This window comes from Psammomys obesus, unplaced genomic scaffold (genome assembly GCF_907164565.1).
Source record: "Psammomys obesus unplaced genomic scaffold, mPsaObe1.curated_primary_1811, whole genome shotgun sequence".
NCBI lineage: Eukaryota > Metazoa > Chordata > Mammalia > Rodentia > Muridae > Psammomys > Psammomys obesus.
The window spans coordinates 2,839,298-2,860,956 of NW_026596079.1; the positions used below are offsets into that span (position 1 = coordinate 2,839,298).

A 21,659-nucleotide genomic window follows, 5' to 3' on the forward strand; every position below is an offset into this window, starting at 1 on the left:
GTCTGTATTCAGCCTCTGGCTTCTCCTTTCAGCTGTTTCTGGGTTGTACTGGGTAGCACGTTGTATGGTTTCCTCCCGGTCATGCCCAGAACTCTGCACAGTATGGCTTGTTTTCAAGCCTCTTCACTGCTTACCCCAGTTCCAAAAGTTAAGGAGCCAAGACTGCCCTTGCCTCCAGCTTGGAGGGTATGGTGCCCAGTGAGAAGGACCAGATCCCATTGCTCCCTGCTGCTGGCAGAGCTCTAGGTTTTCAGTTCCATTGTCCTTCAGTTCCTGCCTTTTAGAATATGATTGCTGTTGCTCCCTCTTTTTAATCTCCTAAATATAGTTTTAGATGAGGGACTTATGTTTTTGGTTTTGTTGTTGTTGTTGTTGTTTTCTTTTTCAATCGCAAAATCAGATTCAATCCAGTGTGCTAACAAGAGGCCCTCACAGCCGTGCCTATAATAAGCCGTAAGTGGTGTATTGATTTCATACGACAATTTCCTGCATCGCAGGGAGAGCAGGAGGCGGGGGGGTGGGGGTGGGGGGAGTATCAGCTCAGACATCTACCCCTACAGATGCTGCCAAACCCTCAAATGTAGTCAGGCAGCTGTACCCTGCTGGAACCACCTCTCTCTAACCCCGCCCCAGGGCACCCTGAGTGTGTGGGAGCAGGTTTGGCAAAACGTAGCTTGCTGAGAAGAGCCAGCTGAGCTGCAGGTACTGGGCTCCTAGCTGTCTGGGAATGAGCCCCATGCCACAGACAGGTAGCTGGTGGAGCTTTACAAACACTGGCTGTCCAGGCTGAGGTCTTAAGGTGGAAATATGGGCACTGACCAAAACTCACGGTGACAAAGAATTAGTGGGTATGATTGATGTCCTAAGCTGCCTGGGCTCCATGGGGAAGGTAGCTTCAGCCAGAAGGCCTATGAATGGGTGTCCTGAAAACAGTCTTGGGGGTGGGCTTACAAATGAACATAGATTTGAACAGAGCAAGCAGAATTGGAGTTCCAGGCAGGGTCAGAGTAGTAGCAAAGGCTAGGGAGCAAAAAACAGTACCTGTGTTCTGGGACTCTAGAAAGCCAGCATCAGGAGACAGACCATCTCAGGCTATCTTAGCCTGTGCTCCATTCAAAAGATGGCTTGGTGAAGCCGATACATGTGGAATTATCCAGCTTGGTACAGACCACTGTCACCCTGTTCCATCTGTTCCCACTGCCCCCTGACCACTGTTCCTCCTCCCCCACCCAGGAACTGGATGATATATATCAAGATGCAGCTAGCAATGTGTTACTGGCCCTCTGCTGGCATTCATGGCCAGCAGTGGCCAAGCACTTGGAGACGGAGTTCCTGACGGGTGTCTTCCCACACCGCAGCCTACTGTATGTGATGGGCATCCTGTCCTCTCAAGGTATGTGCTGCCATAGGGTGGCTCAAGGGCTCTGCAATAGAAGGAGACCTGGAAAGGCCTATGGGACCACCCTCTCCTCGTGGCTATGGCATGGTTCATGCAGGCTGAAGCCCTAACCCCCTGCAGTCCAACAAACCCTCTCAATGACTCTGATATTCATGTCCCCACAAACCCTCAGTAGCCCCGGCCATTCTAGGGACCTTCCCATGGAGGGGGAAAGAACCTCCATACCACTGTCTGATAGAGTCATGTTGTTAGTCGTGACAGGACAGGAGTTGGCCCAGACCCTGTGAGGCTGTTACTCTACCCAGACACCCACGCTGGCTATTTCATGGTCTCCCTTGGCTGCATAAGGCAGATGAGAATCCCAGATCAAAGAAGTAGTTTTGATGGCTAGGGTCACCCATGTTGCCTTACCTCAGACCCTGGGCTTCTGCCTACTTCATTCATTCACTCTTTTCATAAGCATGTGTTATCCTTAAAAGTGCCAGTTGGGAAGGTGCTGGCTGTGACCGGGCCAGTTGCCCAGAAGGCCACTAGAGAGGCTTCCAGTAGGAGGTTGCCAGCGTGAGCCACACCTAGCCAGGCCCTGGGAGCAGCAGGTCAGCAGCCAGTAAGGTCAAGCAGGGAGGAGAAGCAGGGGCTCCAAAGATAATTCTGGAGAGTTTGTGCTCAGGCCTGGGACAAGGCAGGATATGGTTTAGCTCAGCCTGTCCTTCTCCAAATTGGCAGGGTGGGTGGGGGCCCTCCTAATGCAGAGGGATCCCCAAAAGCCCTCCCTACATGGTAGAACTTCCAAACTTCCTAAAAGGTTTTCCAGCCCCATAAAGTGTCCCTTCCCAGCCTTACTCTTCCATACTTGAACAGACCACAGCACATCCCAAAAGGCCCCTCCATTTACCAGTGAAACACGAGGTCCAGAGAAGGCAAACAGCCTGCCTGGACACGGCATGCAGGCAGTGCCAGAATTCCAGCCCAGCTCTCTGGAGACTGATCCCCATTCCAGCTCATGTTCTTCCTGCTGGAGGCTGTCCTACCCTCCCCAATTTTCTGTGGATCAAACAGGAAGGAGCAGGCTGGTATCTGAGGGATGTGCAAGACCTGGCCTTTAGCACAACCCCTTTTCCCACAGAGGATTTTCTCAAGAAAGAAGACAGAGAGAGCTGGAAAAGTCTGATTGCCCAGGTACAGAGTGAGCCCATCACCCCAGGCCTTCTGAGGGACAGCAACAAGTGAGAGTCAGCAAGCTGACTGTTGTGGCCTTGGAGGAAGAGGGAAAGGGGGAGGTGGGGAGAATAAAGGAGTGGGAAGGGGGAAGGGGAAATAGGGATGGCAGGGAGCGGGGGAGGCAAGAAATCTTCCACTCACAGATGAGCACACAGCATAAGGGCAGGATTGGCTTGACCAAGGTCACTGGGGGAGTATTTTAATCTTCGTCTCTAGACACTTGGCACAGAGCAGATGCTCAACCCAGACAAGCTCATGCCACTCACACTTGGGGGACTAGAAAAGACACAAGAGCCGGAGTGAAGATCTGGGAAGAACAGAGATAGGCTGGGGTAGACTAAAGATGGGACATCCCCAGACGCAGTGTCAGGGCAGGCCCATCTCTGACCTTCTCCCAATTGAGGAGCTTGTACCAGGTTCGAGTCCAAGGTCAACTACTCACAACTGTGGCCTGAGCTGACTTCCCTTACCTCTCTGTTGTTTAGTTTGCTCATCTGTGAAATGGGGTTAGAGGTGGTTGTGCAGGTCCTGTCCAGTGCAGAACACGAGGGGCCCTGTTCATTGCTGATTGTCGGCAGTGTGACAGGTAGCAGACAGAGAAGCAGGAGTGGGTTGCAGAAATGAAACAGAGCAGCAAGAAATAAATCACTGAGGACTGGAAGACCAGAGATATTGTCAACCACATCCATCTGACTGGCCATCCTTGCTGCTATGAATAGGACTTGCTTCTCTCCAGCACACACTGGCTGTGTTTCAAAAATCCAATACATTTAAAGGGTCTAAAACCAAACAGAAGACTTCTATGACCAAAATTTAAACTAGAGGTCAGTGTTAAAATACATCTGAAAGCATTCCAAATGCTTGGAGATTAAACCACTCACTTCTCAGTAAAATGTAAGGGAAAGGCGTCTGAAGGAGAATTAGAAAATATTTTTAAGTGAGTATTAATGAAAACATATTTGAACATCCTGCAGTACAAAAAGCTTTTTATAGTAGAAAGGGCTTAAAACCTCACTGTTAGAAGCTACTGATAAAGAACAAACTAAACTCAAAATGAACAGAAGGAAAGGAAAAAATAATGCACTCAGAATGCAGAGGCAGGAGGGGTGTCCTAAGTTTGAGGCCAGCCTGGTCTACATAGCAAGTACAAAGAAAAGAAAGCAAGTTAATTAAAAAAAAAATCACTATACTTATTAAGAGGAGAAAAATGGTCACTTTCAACACAGAATAATTAACAACTGCACAAACACTTTAGGCATTAAAGGATTCTCTGCAAAACACAGATTATCAGAACTGAAACAAGAAGAAACAGAAGGTCTCAATAGTCCTGTGTAACAATGTGGAATCTTCCTATTCCAAGCCAAGCCCATTTTGCTGGCTGTACAGCCAGCATGCCAGTCACTGACATGCTTGCAAGGGCAAAGAATTTATTCATTAGCTGCCCAGCAAGTGGACACACCAAAGTAGATCTGAAACCCACCTCCAAGCCTGGGGAGAGGTGACTGGAGGTGTCACCCCAGCCAGCTGATGACGACTAAGAGCACGTGAGGTCTGAAGGGACCCCCCTAAGGTCTATTCAGGACCCCAGTGGGCTTGTTTGGGTTTTCACCTGACTTTTGCTTCCAGCGAAGAAAACTCCCAGTTTTACCTGGGGGAGTCCAGCAGAGTTGTTCTGTGGATCCCGAGAAATCCTGTGGAGTTGTTCTGTGGACCCTGCACGCTCCTACAAAAAGTGCACAGCAGCCATACTTACTCTAGCCTCAAAGTGGAGACGCGTAGGGCTGAGCAGAGCAGCGTCTACAACCGGAGATCGGAAGCCATGACCCAGTGTCCACCTTAGGAAGCCAGACAAGGGGAAGCCACCTGAGCTCAAAGCAATTAAGAACAACCGAGTTTTTTTTTATATATTAATCACAGGTTATTTACTTTGTATCCTAGCCATAGCCCCCTCCCTCATTCCCTCCCAATCCCACCCTCCCTCCCTTCCTCATCTCCTCCCTGCCTCTTTCCAAGTCCACTGATAGGGAAGGACCTCCTCCCCTTCCATCTGACCCTAGCTTATCAGTTCTCTTCAGGACTGGCTGCAATGTCCTCTTCTGTGGCCTAGCAAGGCTGCTCCTCTTGGGGGGGGGGGGGTTGAAGAGCTCGCCATTGAGTTCACGTCAGAAATAGTCCCTGTTTCCCTTACTAGAGAACCCACTTGGATACTGAGCTACCATGAGCTATATCCAAGCAGGGGTTCTAGGTTATGTCCATCCATGGTCATAAGGATGACCATGGTTATCCTTATTGGTTAGAGAAACAGTCTCATGAAAGACCCTGAGCCCTGATATATTTGGTTCTTGTGGAACTCCTGTCCTCTCCAGGTCTTACTAACTCCCCCTTCTTTCATATGATTCCCTGCACTCTGCCGAAGGTTTGGTTATGAGTCTTACTATCTGCTTTGATACACTGCTAGGCAGAGTCTTTCAGAGCTCCTCTGTGGTAGGTTCCTGTCCTGTTACTTGTTTTCTCCTACATCCAATGTTCATCCCATTTGTCTTTCTAAGTGAGGATTGATCATCTTACCCCGGGTCTTCTTTCTTGTTTATCTTCTTTAGGTGTATAGATTTCAGTATATTTATCCTATCTTATAGGTCTGCATGAGTGAGTATATACCATGTGTGTCTTTCTGCTTTGGGGATACCTTACTCAGGATGATCGTTTCTAGGTTCCACCATTTACCTACAAATTTCATGATTTCCTCATTTTTAATTGCTGAGTAGTATTCCATTGTGTAAAAGTACCACAATTTCTGTATCCATTCCTCAACTGAGGGACATCTGGGTTAAGAACAACCAAGTTTTAAAATTAAAAAAAAAAAAAATCCAGTTTGCTGCAGGGAGCAGCATGGATACATCCCAGAAATGCTCACTTAGTAAAAAAAAAAAAAAAAAAAAAAAAAACATCATGCACACACACAAGAACACACACTGAAGGACTCTAGATTTATTTATTATTTATACAGTGTTCTGCCTGCAAGCCAGAGAGGGCACCAGAGCTCATGATAGATGCTTAGAAGCCACCATATGGTTGCTAGGAATTGAACTCAGGACCTTTGGAAGAACTGTCAGTGTTCTCAACCCCCGAGCCACCTCTCCAGCCCTGATAGACTCTAAATACATACAATTGCAGGAAAGTTGACACTAATTTAGCATCAGAAAGGGTCATGCTGGAGGTGAGTCTTGGCAGCTCTGTGCCAAGCTAGGAGACATGTGAATCCCACAGTTCTAATGTATGTTCCGATCCCTTGCACGCTGCACTGTGAACCTCACTGTAGGTTAACTAGGCCTGAATGTTTTAAATGAGGAGAAAGCTCTGTGAGTGACGGTGCTTGCAGCAGCCCTCATGACCCGAGTTCAGTCTCTAGGATGCACATGAGGGAGAGGACTGACTCCCTCCTGTTGTCATCTGACCTCACGTGCCATAGTCTATGTATACACACACAGAGAGAGGTAATGATGTCATCGTAGTAATAACTGATAATAAGTTCAATGCATTTTTAGTTCGTTTTAATTGTATGTCTGTGGGTTTCCTACCTTCATGTATGTCTGCGCACCATGCATGTGCAGTACCTTCAGAAAAGGGCAATGGATTCTCTGAAACTGGAGTTACAGATGGTTGTGAACCACCAAGTAGGTGCTGGGAACGGAACTCGGTTCCTCTAGAAGAGCAGCCAGGGCTCTTAACCGCTAAGCTGTCTCCCCGACCCATATGTCTGTGTGTGTGTGTGTGTTGCATATGTGTTATATACACATATGTAACATATATATATGCATGCATAACATATAATACCTATATAATATATATAGTATAGACTATATATATTAATCGAGACTAAATGGGCTTTGAAGTTTCAAGTGTTTAGACTTTTCTAAGTGAAATGGTGCCTGCCCTATACAATCCCTAGAAGCTCTGAAGAGAGTGTACAGCGCACACACGGACAGAAGCACTAGCAATGCCTCAGTTGCAGAGACGGTCGGGTATGCACAAGTCCTAACATCTACGCCATATCACCTTGGGTCAGACTGGGCCACACACGGAGGAGGCTCCAGAGCTACAGGGAGGGAAATGCTGGATTTTATGGGTTTTGAAAGTTGCATTGCAGGCAAGAGGCTCTGGTGCCTAGCACAGTGAGCAGACAGAAGGGAGTGGGCGAGACCGGAATACACACACACACACACACACACACACACACACACACACACCTGCTTCTGGGTAACCCGGAAGCTTCCCAGGGACCACAGCACTGTGGAATCAACCTGACATCTGTTCTGTATCCTAGAATGCAGGGAGAGGACCAAGGGCAGGGCCCAAGCCAGATAAGCAAGATTTTTATTAGGCTCTGCCATCTGTGGAGAGCAATTTCTATGTCTGGGACGGAAGACTAAGGCTAGGAATAACACAGTCTTCCCTACAGGGGGTGCTCTAAGGCTTCTGCCCTGCAAGACACTCCCCCTTTGGTTCACAGTGTCTCTAATTCAGGACTTCTTTAGGATAAAGCCCTGAACGTTTAGTTGCTTAGACAAACATATTTTGGGTTTTGATTGATGTCAATATTGCTTTTTTTTTTTTAATTTCAGTTTCCAAAATGTTCACACATGCACATCCAAAAAGCTGTCAGTTCAATCACCCTGCTACCAAAGAACACTTCTTTTCAGTTACAGATCTGTTGGGCATTTTTCAGTGCTGTGCAAACGGGGCCTTGAAAGAGACAGTACTTACAAGCTGTGTGGGGCTGCTGCCTGCTGACACTGTTGTACAGAGCGGGTTTTTTTGTTTTGTTTTGTTTTGTTTAATATATAAGCAGGAAGTATACTCAAATAACGATCAAAGGTGGAATGGATACATAAGCCAGCAAGAGTCATTTATCATGATCAAGGAGTACAAACCACACCATAATTGTGTGTGTCGGCTTTGACAGGACTGGTGGCGCATAAGCCTGTTCCTCACCACGTTATCACAAGAAAACACACGAGCAAAGACACCACGACAGCTGTACTAGAAATCTCCCAGCTCCATTTTAACTCAGTGGGACATTGCCTATGGCCCGCAGCTGATGGAAATGACTTTATGCATGCACTCTTGTCCCAACTTACATGTTACTTTAATTTCCATTTTTTTTTTCAGTATTCATTATCTACTTATTTGGGGTAGATTGTAGAGCATTATGTGGGTGTATCTGTGTTCAGACCCATCTGAACAAGGCTGGCTGACTAGTAAGTTCCCAGAATCCACCTGAATTCACACCCTGCCACCCACACTATGTTACATACACATGCAACAATGCCTGCCTTGTTTGTTGTTGTTGTGTTATGTTGGGTTGGGTTGGGTTGGGTTGGGTTGGGTTGGGTTGGGTTGGGTTGGGTTGGGTTGAGCTGAGTTGAGTTGGGTTGTTTGTTTGTTTGTTTGTTTGTTTGTTTGTTTGTTTGTTTTTATGTGAATTCAAACTCAGGTCCTCAAGTTTGCCCAGCAAGGTCCCTTAGCCATTGCCTCAGCCTCTAATTTCCACTTCTTAAACACCAGCAAGGTTGAGCTTATGCCATCTTCATCGTATGTTCCCTTTTGCCATTTTCAAATGGATTATTGTAGTTATTTTTCCATTATTGAGAAGGGACACTATGACCAAGGCAACTTGTAAAAGAAAGCATGTAAATAGGAGTTTGCTTGCAGTTTTAGAAGGTCCATGACCATCATGGCAGGGCACATGGTGGCAGGCAGGCATGGCACTAGAGCAGTAGATGAGAGCTTACATCTAGTCCACAAACAGGAGACAGAGAGAGAGAGAGAGCAAACTGGAAAATTGTGGGCTTTTAAAATATCAAAGCCCGCCCTCAGGGACACACCTCTGCCAAAAAAAAAAAGAAAGGCGCACCTCCTAATCCTTCCTAAATAGTTCCACCAACTAGGGGCCAAGCATTCACATATATAACCTGTGAGGGACGTTCTCATTCAAACCACCACATTCTATTCCTGGTCCTCACAGGCTTGTAGCCATATCATAATGCAAAATGCATTTACTCCAAATCCAAGAGTCTCCATAGCCTTTCACAGACTCAACACTGTTGAAAAATACAAAGTTCAAAGTCTCTTTCAGGGCTCAAGGCAATCTCTTAATTGTAACCTACAAAATCAAAAAGCAAATTACATACTTCCAAGATGCAACAGCACAGACTATACATTACCATTCCAAAAGAGAGGAAAGGGGACATCTCATTCGCTACTGTATCTTTCAACTTAATTTGCATTTTTGAACAAATTTTTTGAACATTCATCAATATTTTCTAAGATTTGGGGGTTAGAAAGGGTGTCCCTAACACCAGAAGAAGGTTGGGAACAAAAACCTCCGGCTGTTGACTTGTGGCGTCTGGGAACATTGGAAATGGAGCTCTTGTAACCATTATTACAGCCATCCTGTTGAGCTAGGTGGGAAGTTCTACAATCATGTATTTAGAAAGGCTAGTTACGTTCATTCACTTGATCACTCACTCATGTCATTAGAAAACGGGGGAGCACCTACCACAGGCTGGCACCATGCCAGGCACTGAAAACACACTGGAAAACAGACTGAGCCCCGCCTATGGTGCCAACCCTGTCTCCGAGCCACTTTCACTGGCACTGAACATGTCTGGGCTGAGACCTCTCAGCTCATGTTGGGACCGTGGCTAGATGCTACAGTGCAGCCCCCCACCCAGGCTTTGTGGATATCCTGAGAACATCTAGGAGTACCTTAAGAAATGTGTTCCCCAACTCTGAGATTCATCCAACAAGAAAAAGTGATGAGTCCTGGAAACCTAAGGGTGGGAGGGACAGAGGGTGATGGAGCCAGGGCTCTTGGGCTGGGGGTAAGTGCCAGCCCTGCTTACCCCACCTGCTCACAGATGGCCAAGAAGTCGGTGCCATTCCTGAACACAGATGTGTGGTCCAAGGAATTGCTGTGGACCCTCACCAAGTCTGGCTGGATGCAGCAAGAGCATACCCCAGAGAAGGTAGGCCCCACTGCCCATAAGGGACCCAACATGTTCACCACACAGGCCCATAGGCTCTGTCATAGGACAAACAAGGCCCTTGAACAACGGGGCCTTCGGTGGGTCTAAAGGGAGCAGGAACTTGGCCTGGGCAGCTGAACTAGAACTGTCTCCCTTCCTCACCACAGTCTGGAGTTTAGGCTATCCTGGGCAACATAGGAAGGGTGGCCTCAGGGTGAGGGAATCCAGGGAAATTGGTCATAGGAGCTCAAGCTGGGTAGGTCCTGCAACAGGATGTTGAACCCCACCAGGACTTCCTGTTCACCTACTACGGGCTAATCCTTCAAGCTGAGGACAACAGCACTACCATAAGGACGCACCTAAAAACCCTCTTGGAAACATCTCACCAGTGGCCCAAGCAGAGGGAGGTGAGGACCCAATCAGGGCAGGTGAAGACCCAAGCAGAGGGAGGTGAGGGTACAGTCTCCTTTAATCCTCTGTCCAGCCCAAACCACAGTTTTGGTCATGGTTACATACTAAGCCCTAATCCTCGTCATAAACTGAATTGTGCTGGTCCCTTACCAATCCCTGATTTCCATCATGCAGAGCCCTGATCCTCATCGCACACTGTTCCTTGATTCTGTCGCACACTGAGCCCAGACCCCGTTTGTATTTAGCCTCGTCCCTAGTCACAAAATGAGTCCTCTACCTAGTCACCATACGTTGCTGTTAATCCTGCTTCCCGAGTGACCCCTGAAGGACATGCACACTGAACCTTGCTCCTGTCACACCTATGTCTTGACCCTGGTAGTACACTGAGATCTCCTCAGTCTAGGCACATAGTGAGCCCCTATCCTGGTTACACACTGAGCCCTTCTATAATTCCCATACAGTGGGCTCTTGATCCAGTCATCCTGGCTCCATGCTGAGTGCTGATCCCGGTCATACACTGAGCCCGGTGGCTGCTCACCATCTGAGGCCTGACTGTGAACACACACTGAGGCCTGATCCTTATACTAAGCCCTGATCCTGCTCATGTCCTGAGCCCTGATCACAGCATGAAAACCCTCACTCAGGCACAAACCAAGCTGTAGTAAGCTCATCTCTCTCTTCTCATACGTATCTTTTTCACCACCACTCCTGAGCATGTCTGCTCAGATCTGCCATGAGAGACAACCAAGCCCAAAGGCTCCCTCTCTCCCTCTTTCCTCCCCCAACTCTACCCACCAGACTCCACAAAAGACACCTCGTGAGTGTCTCTGAGCTGCAGGTCCTAAAGTGTGTGTGAGTTCCTGGCCCCTGCTGATGGACCAGGAAGGCATTGAGTCCAGGTCACAGACTCAGGGCACTCTGCCCAACAGGGCATGGCTCTCACAGTGGGGCTGGCTGCCGTACGCCACTTGGATGATACCTGGGCCATCCTAGAGCAGTTTGGACGGAGCACACCCATCAAATGGAGCCTCCAGAACCTTTCCCTGAAGGTATCGACTCGGGGCTCCTGGGGTTGTGGGGTGGGGGTAGGAGGATGCCAAATACCACACTGCATGAAGGGACGAGTAGCAACCTCTGTAAGAGTATGGCCGTCATTGAGGCAAGGGTTTATCCGAATAGTGAGGGGGTGCCACTCCTGAGCCACCTTACTGCACCCAACATGATTCCCCCTGGAAGACAGTGACTGGGGGCCCCTCCGCGGGGATTCCTTGGTTGGGGAGGCCTCGCAATGCTCCTGCAGGTCTGCTCATGGCTAGCCCTGCAACTAGAGAAATCCAGTGGCCTCCGGTGGGTCTTCACATCCGGCAAGTGGCAGAATTTCAGTGTATGCCTCAGATTCTCAGCGGGTGCCTGGCCCTGTTACACGATGTCCCCGTGTACCCTAGTGACGTCTGAGAGGAGAGATGACTCTGGACCACACCCAGGCCGGAGATGCCACTTTGCCCATGCCTGTCTGTCTGGATAGATGCATGTCCTTTCCACGCCCCCAGCAGCCCAAAAGTGTCTGGTGTACCCAGCTCTGATCATCCAGGAAGACAGGGATGTGCTGGGCTATGGGGAAAGAGCTACTGTCACAGGAGAGGCCCCGCTCTTGCAGTTCCAGTACAACCAAGCGCCCTGCACATAGCCCTTGGTGTCCCAGTATAATCAACCCAACCCCCTAAAACTCCAATTCTACCTCTGCTGTTCTCATATGTTGAACAAAGACCCTCTAGACACCTCTCTCCCCCACCTTGCTGGGATCAGGACACCCCTCTCACAACTCCTCAAGTAGACTGTGGACAAGCCCTGAAACCAAATCCACTCCTACCCAGCCCCATGGCCAGAGCCTCGAGAACCTTCGGTGGAAGTGGGCTGGCAGCACTATCCTCCTCTCCTACGGCCAGATGGCAGCCAAGGCCAAGAGCCAAATCCTGCCGTGGGTGGACAACATCTTGTCCAGGATGATCTTCTACTTCCGCTTCAGCTCCTGGGTACAGGGCCCCTTGCTCACCATCCCCCCACCCTGCCCAGCCCTGCACTTCCCCTAGAACAGAGCCCGGCACTCCAGCTCTGCCCTGCCCTAACTGCAGTGTCAAAGAGGCCCAGGGATGTCACTGGCCTGTGCCCAACTCCCTACTGCCCTCCCCTTCTGAATCGAAAGGGGTGGGGGGAAGGCTCATCCTCCCCTGCATTGTCCCAGGACCTTTATTATCCCTGGAAAATTCTCTAGTCTTTCATGAGGACCCCATCCCCACTTCCTACAAAGCAAATGCTGGGGTTTTCACTGGGGGAGGGGTAGATCCTGAGAGGCCAGGGTGATGGATGCCTCTGAGGAGCACCATAGCCTGGGTTGTTTTAAGGGCTGGCAATAAGTCTTAACCATCCAGGCTGCAGCCACCACACTCCAGAAGCCCCCTCGAGCCCCAGGCTTACAGAATGTTTGTGCCCCTTCCGAAAGAAAACCTCACCCATGAACTCCCAGCCCAATGGTCTCACTCTGACCCAACTGGGCCTGGAGATGGTGGCCTTGGTCTGCTGGCTTCTTGCTCTCTCCCACAAGTTCCTGGGCTCTCAGCCTGATCTGTGCCCTGGGGCCTGACCTACGCAGGATGAGACCCTGAAACAAAGCTTCTTGATGGCCACCATGATGCTGGTAGAGTCCATCAGCCGGAGTGAGGGTGCCCACAGCTACGAGTTCTCCCAGACTTCAGAGCTCCTGGAGTGTCTGACAGTACGTGCCAGACCCTGGGTACAGGAAGCCCTAACCCTCCCTCAGAGCAGCCCTCCTAGGCAAAGCTTCCTCTCTCAGACCAGCAGCTTTCCCAGGTACAGGAAGCCTCCTCCCTCAGACCTGGGAAAGGGCAAGGACCATCCCAGTTCCATCTGGAAATACTCCGTGTCCTCCTAAGGTTACTTGGGTCTGACCGGGACCCTGAGCAGACCAGGTATGCCCACATTACAGGCAATGCCACTGAGGACTGGAAAGGCCAGCACCTCAGGTCCCAGACTAATCACTTTGGATTTTGGTTTTCTAGATGGATTCTTTGGGATAGTGGGAAATGCACAGGAAACTGGGCAGTAGTGTCAGGAGCAAAGGGTAATGATCAAGACAGGGTGCCTCCTATCCCCTGCCTGGGCCCCAACAGCAAAGTGGACTCATTTCTAAGGAAGCAAGTGTCAGAGCAACCTGGATCAACCAGAGCAACCTAGTCCAAAGGCAAACAACTAGGACTATGTACCCAGAACTCAGACCTAGCCTGTCTCACCCCAGAGGCCATGCTGGCTCTCTAAGGGTGGACAAAGACAGGCAGCAGCACCACCCAGGCTGCATGGGGTGGGGCTAAGACTTGGTGTCAGAGGTGGTGTCAGCTAGGCCTGAGCCTCTGGCCCTACTCCTGTGGACTTACAGATACTGATGGAGAAAGAGCCGCAAGACACGCTGTTCACCAACATTCGCCAGCAGGTCATCCACATTACCTCCAGACTCTGGTAGGTTACAGTCTGTGAGGGCTGCCTTGGTCCAACAACCAGCTCTCAGCCTAGGATGCTAGCAGGGAAGCCAGACATCAAGGCCCTACTGGGCAAGAGAGCTTGGTGCTGAGCCACTGAAGGCCACAGGGGGGTGGTGAGGGTTCTGAACCTTTTAAGCCTGAGCAGAGCCACTCCATACAGTGAGCTGTCTTCCCTACCCCAGGTATTCAAGTAGGGAAGGATCTAGAAGGGGACCAAAGGGAAGCTGCATCTAGAGCCAGCCAAGCCCCCGGGGACAAGGGAGTGAAGCTGGGTACAGAGAGCTCAGGGACCCCAGAGCCAGGGATCTAGGACCCCATTTATCTCTCCACCTACAGATCAGGGAGGAGGTTAGACCAGGGGCCTCAGAGCTGCCTGCTCTCAGACCAAAACAGGCAATCCACATGGCCCTTGACAGGGTGCCAGGTGGAACCGGATGGGCATCCACTCCAACTGCATTTCCCAGGGGCTTTGCCTCTGCCAGCCCTCACTTCCTATTCACCCACTGCACAGTCACTGTTGATCTCTAGGCGCTGGACACTCTGGTCTCTGGGGACACAGCTGGAGGCCAGCAGGGAACACCCCTGTACTCCTAGAGATGGGATGTATACACTACATAAGGCTAGGAATGGTGCTGAAAGAGACTGGAGCAGGAAGTGAGACAGGGCGGGATGTAACATCTTCGTGGGGAAGAGAAGCATAGCAGCCTCAAGCACTGGGTCAAGGAAGCTGATTGACAACTGGTTAAGTATTGATTCACCGAATGCTCCTCTAAGCCTGGTGCTCTGCTAGAGTCCGGGGCATGGCCTGAGGCTGACTTAGGTTGGCTGAAATGGGACTGTGAAGGCAAAGCCTTTCATGGATGAGTCAGTGAACCCTGCAGGTGGTTGGCTGCAGGAACGGCACCTTCGGAAGCCCTTAGCTAGCACGTGCTTGAGCTGAGAGACCAGCAGGAGACTGGGGAGGCTGATGTGTGCATTAACCCCAGTAAGAAGCAAAGGGCTGTAAAGTCTGCATGGTCGGAAACAGATGCACGGGGCTTTCTGAGCCCTTGACCACTGCCCTCGCAGCCCCAGGCCCTCAGGATCCTTTACCCTCCCAACAGTGCGCTGAGGCCACCCATGGATATGGACAGGAAATTCCAGCTCCTCTCCTCCTGCTTCCGCAGTGTCTTTACCCTGCCACTGATGGATGTCCTGGAGAAGCACACCTGCCTCTTCCTGGAACCACCCAACATCCAGGTGCAGCCTACACTTAAGCCCAGGGGACAGCAGGCTCGGCCTGCTGGGTGTGGCAGGATGGGGGTGCATGGGCTGGCCCCAGCTAGTTGCCTAAAGGCTCTGGGTCTCCATTTTCTACCTGGACATCATTTGGGCCATGATTACTAATGGTGTGCACAGGCTCCTTGCTGATCCATCCCGTGTAAAATAGGCAGGGTCACCACTGTGTTTCCCTCGCCCCGAGCGCATGGCAACCCAAGGAATCCGCAGAAGACTGGGGATGCTCTCTCAAAGGGATGAGTTCCCTAATGTCGCAGGAAATGGCCACGTCACACTAAGGTGACTTAGGGAGGGTGGGCTCCATTTTACCACATCTGCCTACCTGGGACGCTGCTTTACAGGTTTCCCCTGGTCCACCCTGTTCAATACTAGCAGGCCCTGGAGAAAAAAAGTGCCTGCCATGTCTCATGGCTACCACGAGAGGGCGCATGAGATTTCCAGGCATGGTTCTGGCCCTGCCTGTCAGTGGCAAAGGGCAGGACAGCTTTGAAGAGAGCTCTACAGGCACCAGGCCGCCTGTGGGCCCTTCCCACCTTCCCACCATGACCTGGAGACAAGGGGTACACAGCTAAGAAGAATAAAGTTGACAGTGAGGATCCCAAGATCTGAATCCTACCCGAGGCCCCACTTGTGTTATACATCCATAAAGCTATGCCCAGACTAGATCTGGACAGATGAGCTCTGTGGGACAGGTGGTGACAGAGGAAATAGTGTCTACCACATCTTACAAAGCACCTGGTGACGAGAAGACTCCTCGACCCCACAGAAAATGCAGCCTAGGACTGGGTGTCCACACTGGGAGCCAGTGACATCTGTCCAGGCTCCTGCTTGATACTACTCCTTATATCGCCTGTCCTGTCACATGGCACCGGCTGCCTGTCACCCCTGTGGAGGTACACTGGCCTAAGAAATGAAGCCATCTCTTCAGGTCACCAGATAACACCAGATAGCTCTGGCCAGAGCTCCTAACGGCCTCTTGAGAGTCTGGCTGGGCATTTCTGTGACTCCCCCTTCCCTGAACATGCCAGACCGCACAATGTTGAAGATCCTTATATGATTCCCAGAAATCCCATAAGCTAGATCCTCCATGGGACCAGGGAAAGGTGTGTATCCGGGCCCATTCTAAAAACTTTTAAGAGGACCAGTGAGATGGCTATTGTATAAAAGCACTTGACACTCAAGCTCCGAGTTTGATCCCAGATCCATAATAAGAACAAATTTCTGAAAGCTGTCCTCTGATTTCCACACACATGCTCCAGGATGCATGCTTGTGCACAGGTATACACATGCTAAATAAATAATGAAATTAAACGTTGTAGGCTGGAGAGATGGCTCAGAGGTTAAGAGCACTGGTTGTTCTTCCAAAGGTCCTGAGTTCAATTCTCAGCAACCACATGGTGGCTCATCACCATCTATAGTAAGATCCGATGTCCTCTTCTGTCCCTGCAGGCACACATGCAGGCAGAACACTGTATAAATAATAAATAAATAAATCTTTTTTAAAAAGAAATTAAAATTTGCTGAGACCTCTGAGATGAATAAAAAAAATGCAGAAAAATAATTTCAGTAATTACATCCCTTTTGCCCTGAGGGTCCTGGGGCAAGACCGCCCTGGTCACATGTCTACATGTCTGTGGAGACAGCCCCTCTGGAACTGAACCTTGCTACACCTGTTGGTGGTTTCCCAAGGCCTTCTGGACGAAATCCGCACCTGTGTGGGAAGCCCCTTTTCGAATACAGTGATGAGCTCTGTCGGTTGTGGGAGCCACTGGACACTGCAGAAGTCTCGGGCCTTGTGCCCACGGGATCTGACCGAGCTCCTCTCTCCTGCAGGGCCTGTACACCCAGACCATGGAGGCGATGGACCAAATGCTGCAGTCCTTCATGGTGCAGAACCCCACAGCCGATGAGCTGTACTTCCTGCTGGCGGTGAGGGCTTCTGGCAGCTGGGGGACAGGCCATGGATGCCCAGCTGTGGCCCGAGAGTCCCAAAGAGGATGCTCCACAGAAAACAAGGCCTGGCCAGGAGGCTTCCCCTGTCTAGAGGTTTGGGGCATCTGGAGGAGACAGGGAAGCAATAGCCAGCCTGGCCAGAAAGGAATCTGCTAAGGAAGTAGCTTCCCCTAACACCTATATGCCCGATCCCACAAACCTCCTCATCAGCCCACTAGGTGTCCATGGGAGAGAGACCACTCAGCAGATAGTAAAGACCTGGGAGTAGGGCCTAGGCCCAAAGAACATGTCAGATCCATCCAGGCCAGAGGTCAGGACCAATGGAGGGTCACTAAAGATCCCTCAATGAAAACCATAGCCATCCCTGGGAAGAAAGGACCACAAGAGTAGCCTGGGGCCAGGAAGAGACAGGAGTGATGGCAACAGGTCAGAGTAGAGGTTACTCTGCCCTCTGGAACATGGAGGGTAAAAGGTTATGTGGTAAGGTTCACCCCAGCAGGACCAGGGCCTCATCAAGAAGCCAAGGGAGGCAGGAGCTCCAAGCATTGGGGTGCACAGGTAGATGTCAGAAGGGAGAACACAGTCAACGGAACCCCCCAAGCGACAAGGTAGCATACCGCTCTAGGAATGTGCCCAGGTGGCACTGGTTTCTACCAGTCGAAGTCACAATGGTTTCGCCCCCCATTCACTGGGCCACTCTACCTCCAAGTGCCCTGTGTCTAGCTCAGCTCACCACACCATCCCTCAGCTATGTGGTCATCTAAAGAGCAGTGACCAGCCTCTACCAGAGGCGGCTGCATCCCTGCCGGTGTGCGTGGCAAAAAGGTTCTAGAAAGGGCCATTTTGGCACAGAGCAGGCTGAGAGCTTATGGGAAAGGAAACGTGTCTGCTGCACAGGAAGTAAGCAAACCTGAAGGGTGGCTCTAAGGACAGAGACTGACGAGGGGACAGGAAAAGCTGCACCTGAAAGTGATGAAAGACAAGGAGCCTTGCTGCGGGGTGGGCAGGGATGGCCATTTCTGGGTGTCAGGGAAAACACGTGACCAAATCCACCCTGCAGCACCTGTACATCTGGCTGACGTCAGAGAAGACCCACGAACGGCAACGGGCTCTGCACAGATGCACCAACCTCTTCAAATTCCTGAACTATAAACGCTGCCTAAGTGTAAGCTCCAGCTTCTCGCCTCCCCAGCTTCTCACGGGGGGGGGGGGGGGGCGAGGGGAGCTCCCGCTCAGAACACCTGTGTCCCTGCCTCCAGGCCAGGGTGGACCCTGAACCCCTTGACTGAGCTCCATGGCAGGGGAGTCTAAATAATATGCCTTGGTTTTTTTGTTCTTTTATTTTTTTTAATTTTTTATTATTATTATTAATTACACTTTATTCATTTTGTATTGTTCTTTTATTTTTAATAGAGTAAATAACCTTTTAAATTTAATTTTCTGGGATTGAGGGGGAAAAAAAACCTCCATAATGAAGATGAATCGCGTGATCAGACGTGACTATGGGGTCTGGAGAAAAGGCTCAGCAGTCAGAACAGCAGTCACTGGCTGTTCTTGCAAAGGACTGGATTCAGTTCCCAGCATCTGTAACTCTAGTTTCATGGGATCGGGCAGTCCAGCACCAGACATGCACATGGCATACAAATATACATGTATACACAAAATATATACACATACACATAAAAGAAAGATAAATCTTAGACAGGGTTTCTCTCTGTGGCTTTATCTATCCTGGAACTTACTCTGTAGACCAGGCTGGCCTCAGAGATCTGCCTGCCTCTGTCTCCCAAGTACTGGGATTAAAGGCATGTACACCACCACCGCCCTTTGGTAATTTTTTTTTTTTTAATGTGACTGTGGTTCAGAGTGGCTACTTATTCTGGAAATATTTTTATGGGCTTTAGAGCTGAGATCAGAATAAGAATTTAGATAGTGTCCTACAAGTTCGTGGTTGGATCCTGTCCTAAGACCTCAACACTCTATTTACCTGGGAGTTTTCTGCAACTGTTTTGAGGTTTGGGGGTTTTTGTTGTTGTTGTTTATTTATACATATATGTGTGTGTATTATAATATTATTATATATTATATCATATAATATATTATACTACCTCATTCTTTCCTTTTGATGACCAAGTTTTAGAGTCAAGTCCTTATATTTTATCTAACCCCAACCCTACCACACAATTCAAGAGACCCGCTGGTGGATGCCGTTCTGGGAAGCAGGAGTAGCCAGTGAGCTAGTGTAGGTAGGCTCACCACCAGTGCCATTCTCTCCACATAGACCACGGAGAACTTCAGAAGGATCGGGCAGCTGGTGGCCATGCTGGGAATCCTGTGCCTGGACTCTGACAGGACCATCCAGTGCTTCAGTGTAGAAGCCGTGGGCCATCTCTACCAGCTCCTGTTGCACCAGAAAGGCGAGTTTTCTCAGCAGCACCACACACCTGGTCCCTCCCCACCTCAGCCTGGGTGAACTCCCACCAGCACCCCTGACCTCCACCTTTCCCCAAGCCCACCCTTAGCCCAGCCTTGACCTCAGCTACTAATGTAACTCCCAGGCCCAAATATACACAGGCCTGATGCCAGTTACAAATACCCGGCTAGACTCCTGCCCTGTCCCAAAAACCCCTGCCAACTCTCCCCTCCCCACACCCCTGCCTGCCCTGACCAGCAGGAGACATTCCAAAGGTGGAGAAGGAGACCCCTCAGGAACTCCTCCTGCCCGATGCAGTTGGAGCTTCCCTGTGGAGCAGTGGAGACCAGAGGGGCACTCTTCTGATCCCCCAGAAGATGGCATCCAACCACGTCAGCATCTTCTACATGGACAGCAATCACGCCATCAAGGTCAAAGCCTTTAGAGTCTTTCCGGCTGGGTGGGTGCAAAGCCAGACCAGACAGCCACATCTGTGGGTGGTGATAAATGGGCTCTTTTCTAAGCTTTCGAAGGGGATGCAGGCAGGTTGGAGGGACAGCAACACGCATTAGACCACATGTGCCTTATAGGGGAGCCTTCAAGGTTTTCTCAAATCCCTTTCTCAAGTTTTCCAACCTTCTCTAGACCATTTCCTCACTTACAGTTCTCCCACACCTTTCACACCAGGGTGTGAATTGTGTCTTCCTCAGAAGCCACAACCTGAGGCTATGAGCTAGATACTGGCCTTAGCTGGATGATCCTTGCTAAAGCAGCATCAGGCCCGTGAGTTCAGGAAGTCTGAGAGCTGTGACCTCTTCCTTGCTCAGGTTGGATTGCACTTTGGCTAAGAATGATCCCCGTGGTTGACAAACTTGTCCATCTTTGTCAGACCCTAGTCTTCCCCATCTCAACAGAGTCCATGTAGGGTCTGGTGGTTGAACTGGACTTCAGTTAAGCACCCATGGCATATGGTGGGGAAGGCGGGTACATGGCTAGTGAGTGTCCCAGAAAGACTTGGTCTGAACCCATGAACTCCAGGCCTCAGCAGCTGCAGCGAGCTGTCCAAGTGCTGGCGCTCCTTAGAAGTTTAGTGCCGAAACTCTGAGCCCCTAAGGACAGCACCTCAATGGGCCTGCCTAGAACGAAGAAAAATCTCACTTAGCCATGGTTTTGCACCAGAAAACCTGGGCTTGGGGCAGAGGCAAAACAAAGAGGGGTGGGTTCCAATGGCTGCCAGCCCAGCAAGTGCCCCGGGAAAGGTGAGCCACTGGGAAGCATAGTGTCCAGGGCCTGGAGAAAGGCAGCCTGCTCTGGAGGTATTCTGGGCCTCAATTCTAGTCACAAGTTTTTGTACAGACATCTCATGAGATATTGAAATACATTACAGTTTTATCATCATTGACATCATCATCACCACCACCACCTAATGCCACGACAGTCACCGCTATCACCATCATCACCACCACTGTCGTCACTATACCCCATTCATCACCACCATCACCACCGCCATTGTATTACCGTTACCTCCATCACCACCACCATCATCACCACCCCACACCGTCATGATCACCATCACCTTCGACATCATTTTTGCCATCACCACAATCAACCACCACACCACCTCTCGTTCACTCATGGCCTTCATTTAAAAGCTCAGCATCGCAGGGCTCCTTTCCATTCCTGGGTCTGTAGTACTCTGGATGCTGAGCATCTCACCACCATTCTGACTTGAACACTTTGTAGGGTGGACGATCTACATCTGTGCTGATCAAAGAAGCCACTGGCCAAATAGAGCCACTGGGCTCCTGAAATAAATATAGGGCTACCAAAGATCAAATGAGAAGTTTAACTTAAGTCTATCATGGATGCAAACTTCTAGGAGTGGCGAGGCTATTATGTTGAATGGTCATAGTCCAATTCTTTCTAGAAGGTTCTGTCTGTACGTTGATCTAGACCAGCTCTACTCTCCAGCGCACTAGGGGAGGAGGACTTAGATGTATCACCTGGTATTTATTTCCTCAAGAGTCCTTTCTACCCCACCCCCTATCCCCAAGCATAGCTAGGGGCTCAGAAGGCCCTACATGGGACTGTAGTCCTGGGTTCCACACCAGCCTGACCCCACATATTCCCACCCTGTTCCATGGTACCTCTCTAGGGCTAGAGGTCAGACCAGGTGGCCTGGAAGATCCTTCACAGCTCTGAAGTTCAATTCTCTTTGATTAATACCCTCAGAAGGTACCCAGCAGGGTATTAAAGCCGATAGCCAAACTTTGGGCAGAGTGCAGGGAATCTTATGAAAGAAGGGGGAGATAGAAAGACCTGCAAGGGTCTGGAGCTCCACAAGGAGGACAACAGAACCAAAAACATCTGGGCCCAAGGGTCCTTTCTGAGACTGATACTCC

At 50.1% G+C, this 21,659-nt stretch overlaps 1 protein-coding gene across 1 annotated transcript in view; it reads left to right on the forward strand.

Annotated features, from left to right (window-relative positions):
• LOC129690806 (maestro heat-like repeat family member 5) overlaps positions 1-21,659 on the forward strand; it is a 65,219-nt gene that overhangs the window by 18,871 nt on the left and 24,689 nt on the right. Inside the window, exons 5-17 of the mRNA XM_055626656.1 lie at positions 1,234-1,393; positions 2,526-2,578; positions 9,541-9,648; positions 9,939-10,055; positions 10,989-11,108; positions 11,946-12,092; positions 12,710-12,832; positions 13,511-13,590; positions 14,717-14,852; positions 16,725-16,820; positions 17,905-18,009; positions 19,126-19,261; positions 19,516-19,688. Of these exons, the coding sequence (XP_055482631.1) occupies positions 1,234-1,393; positions 2,526-2,578; positions 9,541-9,648; positions 9,939-10,055; positions 10,989-11,108; positions 11,946-12,092; positions 12,710-12,832; positions 13,511-13,590; positions 14,717-14,852; positions 16,725-16,820; positions 17,905-18,009; positions 19,126-19,261; positions 19,516-19,688 (1,554 nt within the window). The remainder of the gene's footprint in view (positions 1-1,233; positions 1,394-2,525; positions 2,579-9,540; positions 9,649-9,938; positions 10,056-10,988; positions 11,109-11,945; positions 12,093-12,709; positions 12,833-13,510; positions 13,591-14,716; positions 14,853-16,724; positions 16,821-17,904; positions 18,010-19,125; positions 19,262-19,515; positions 19,689-21,659) is intronic.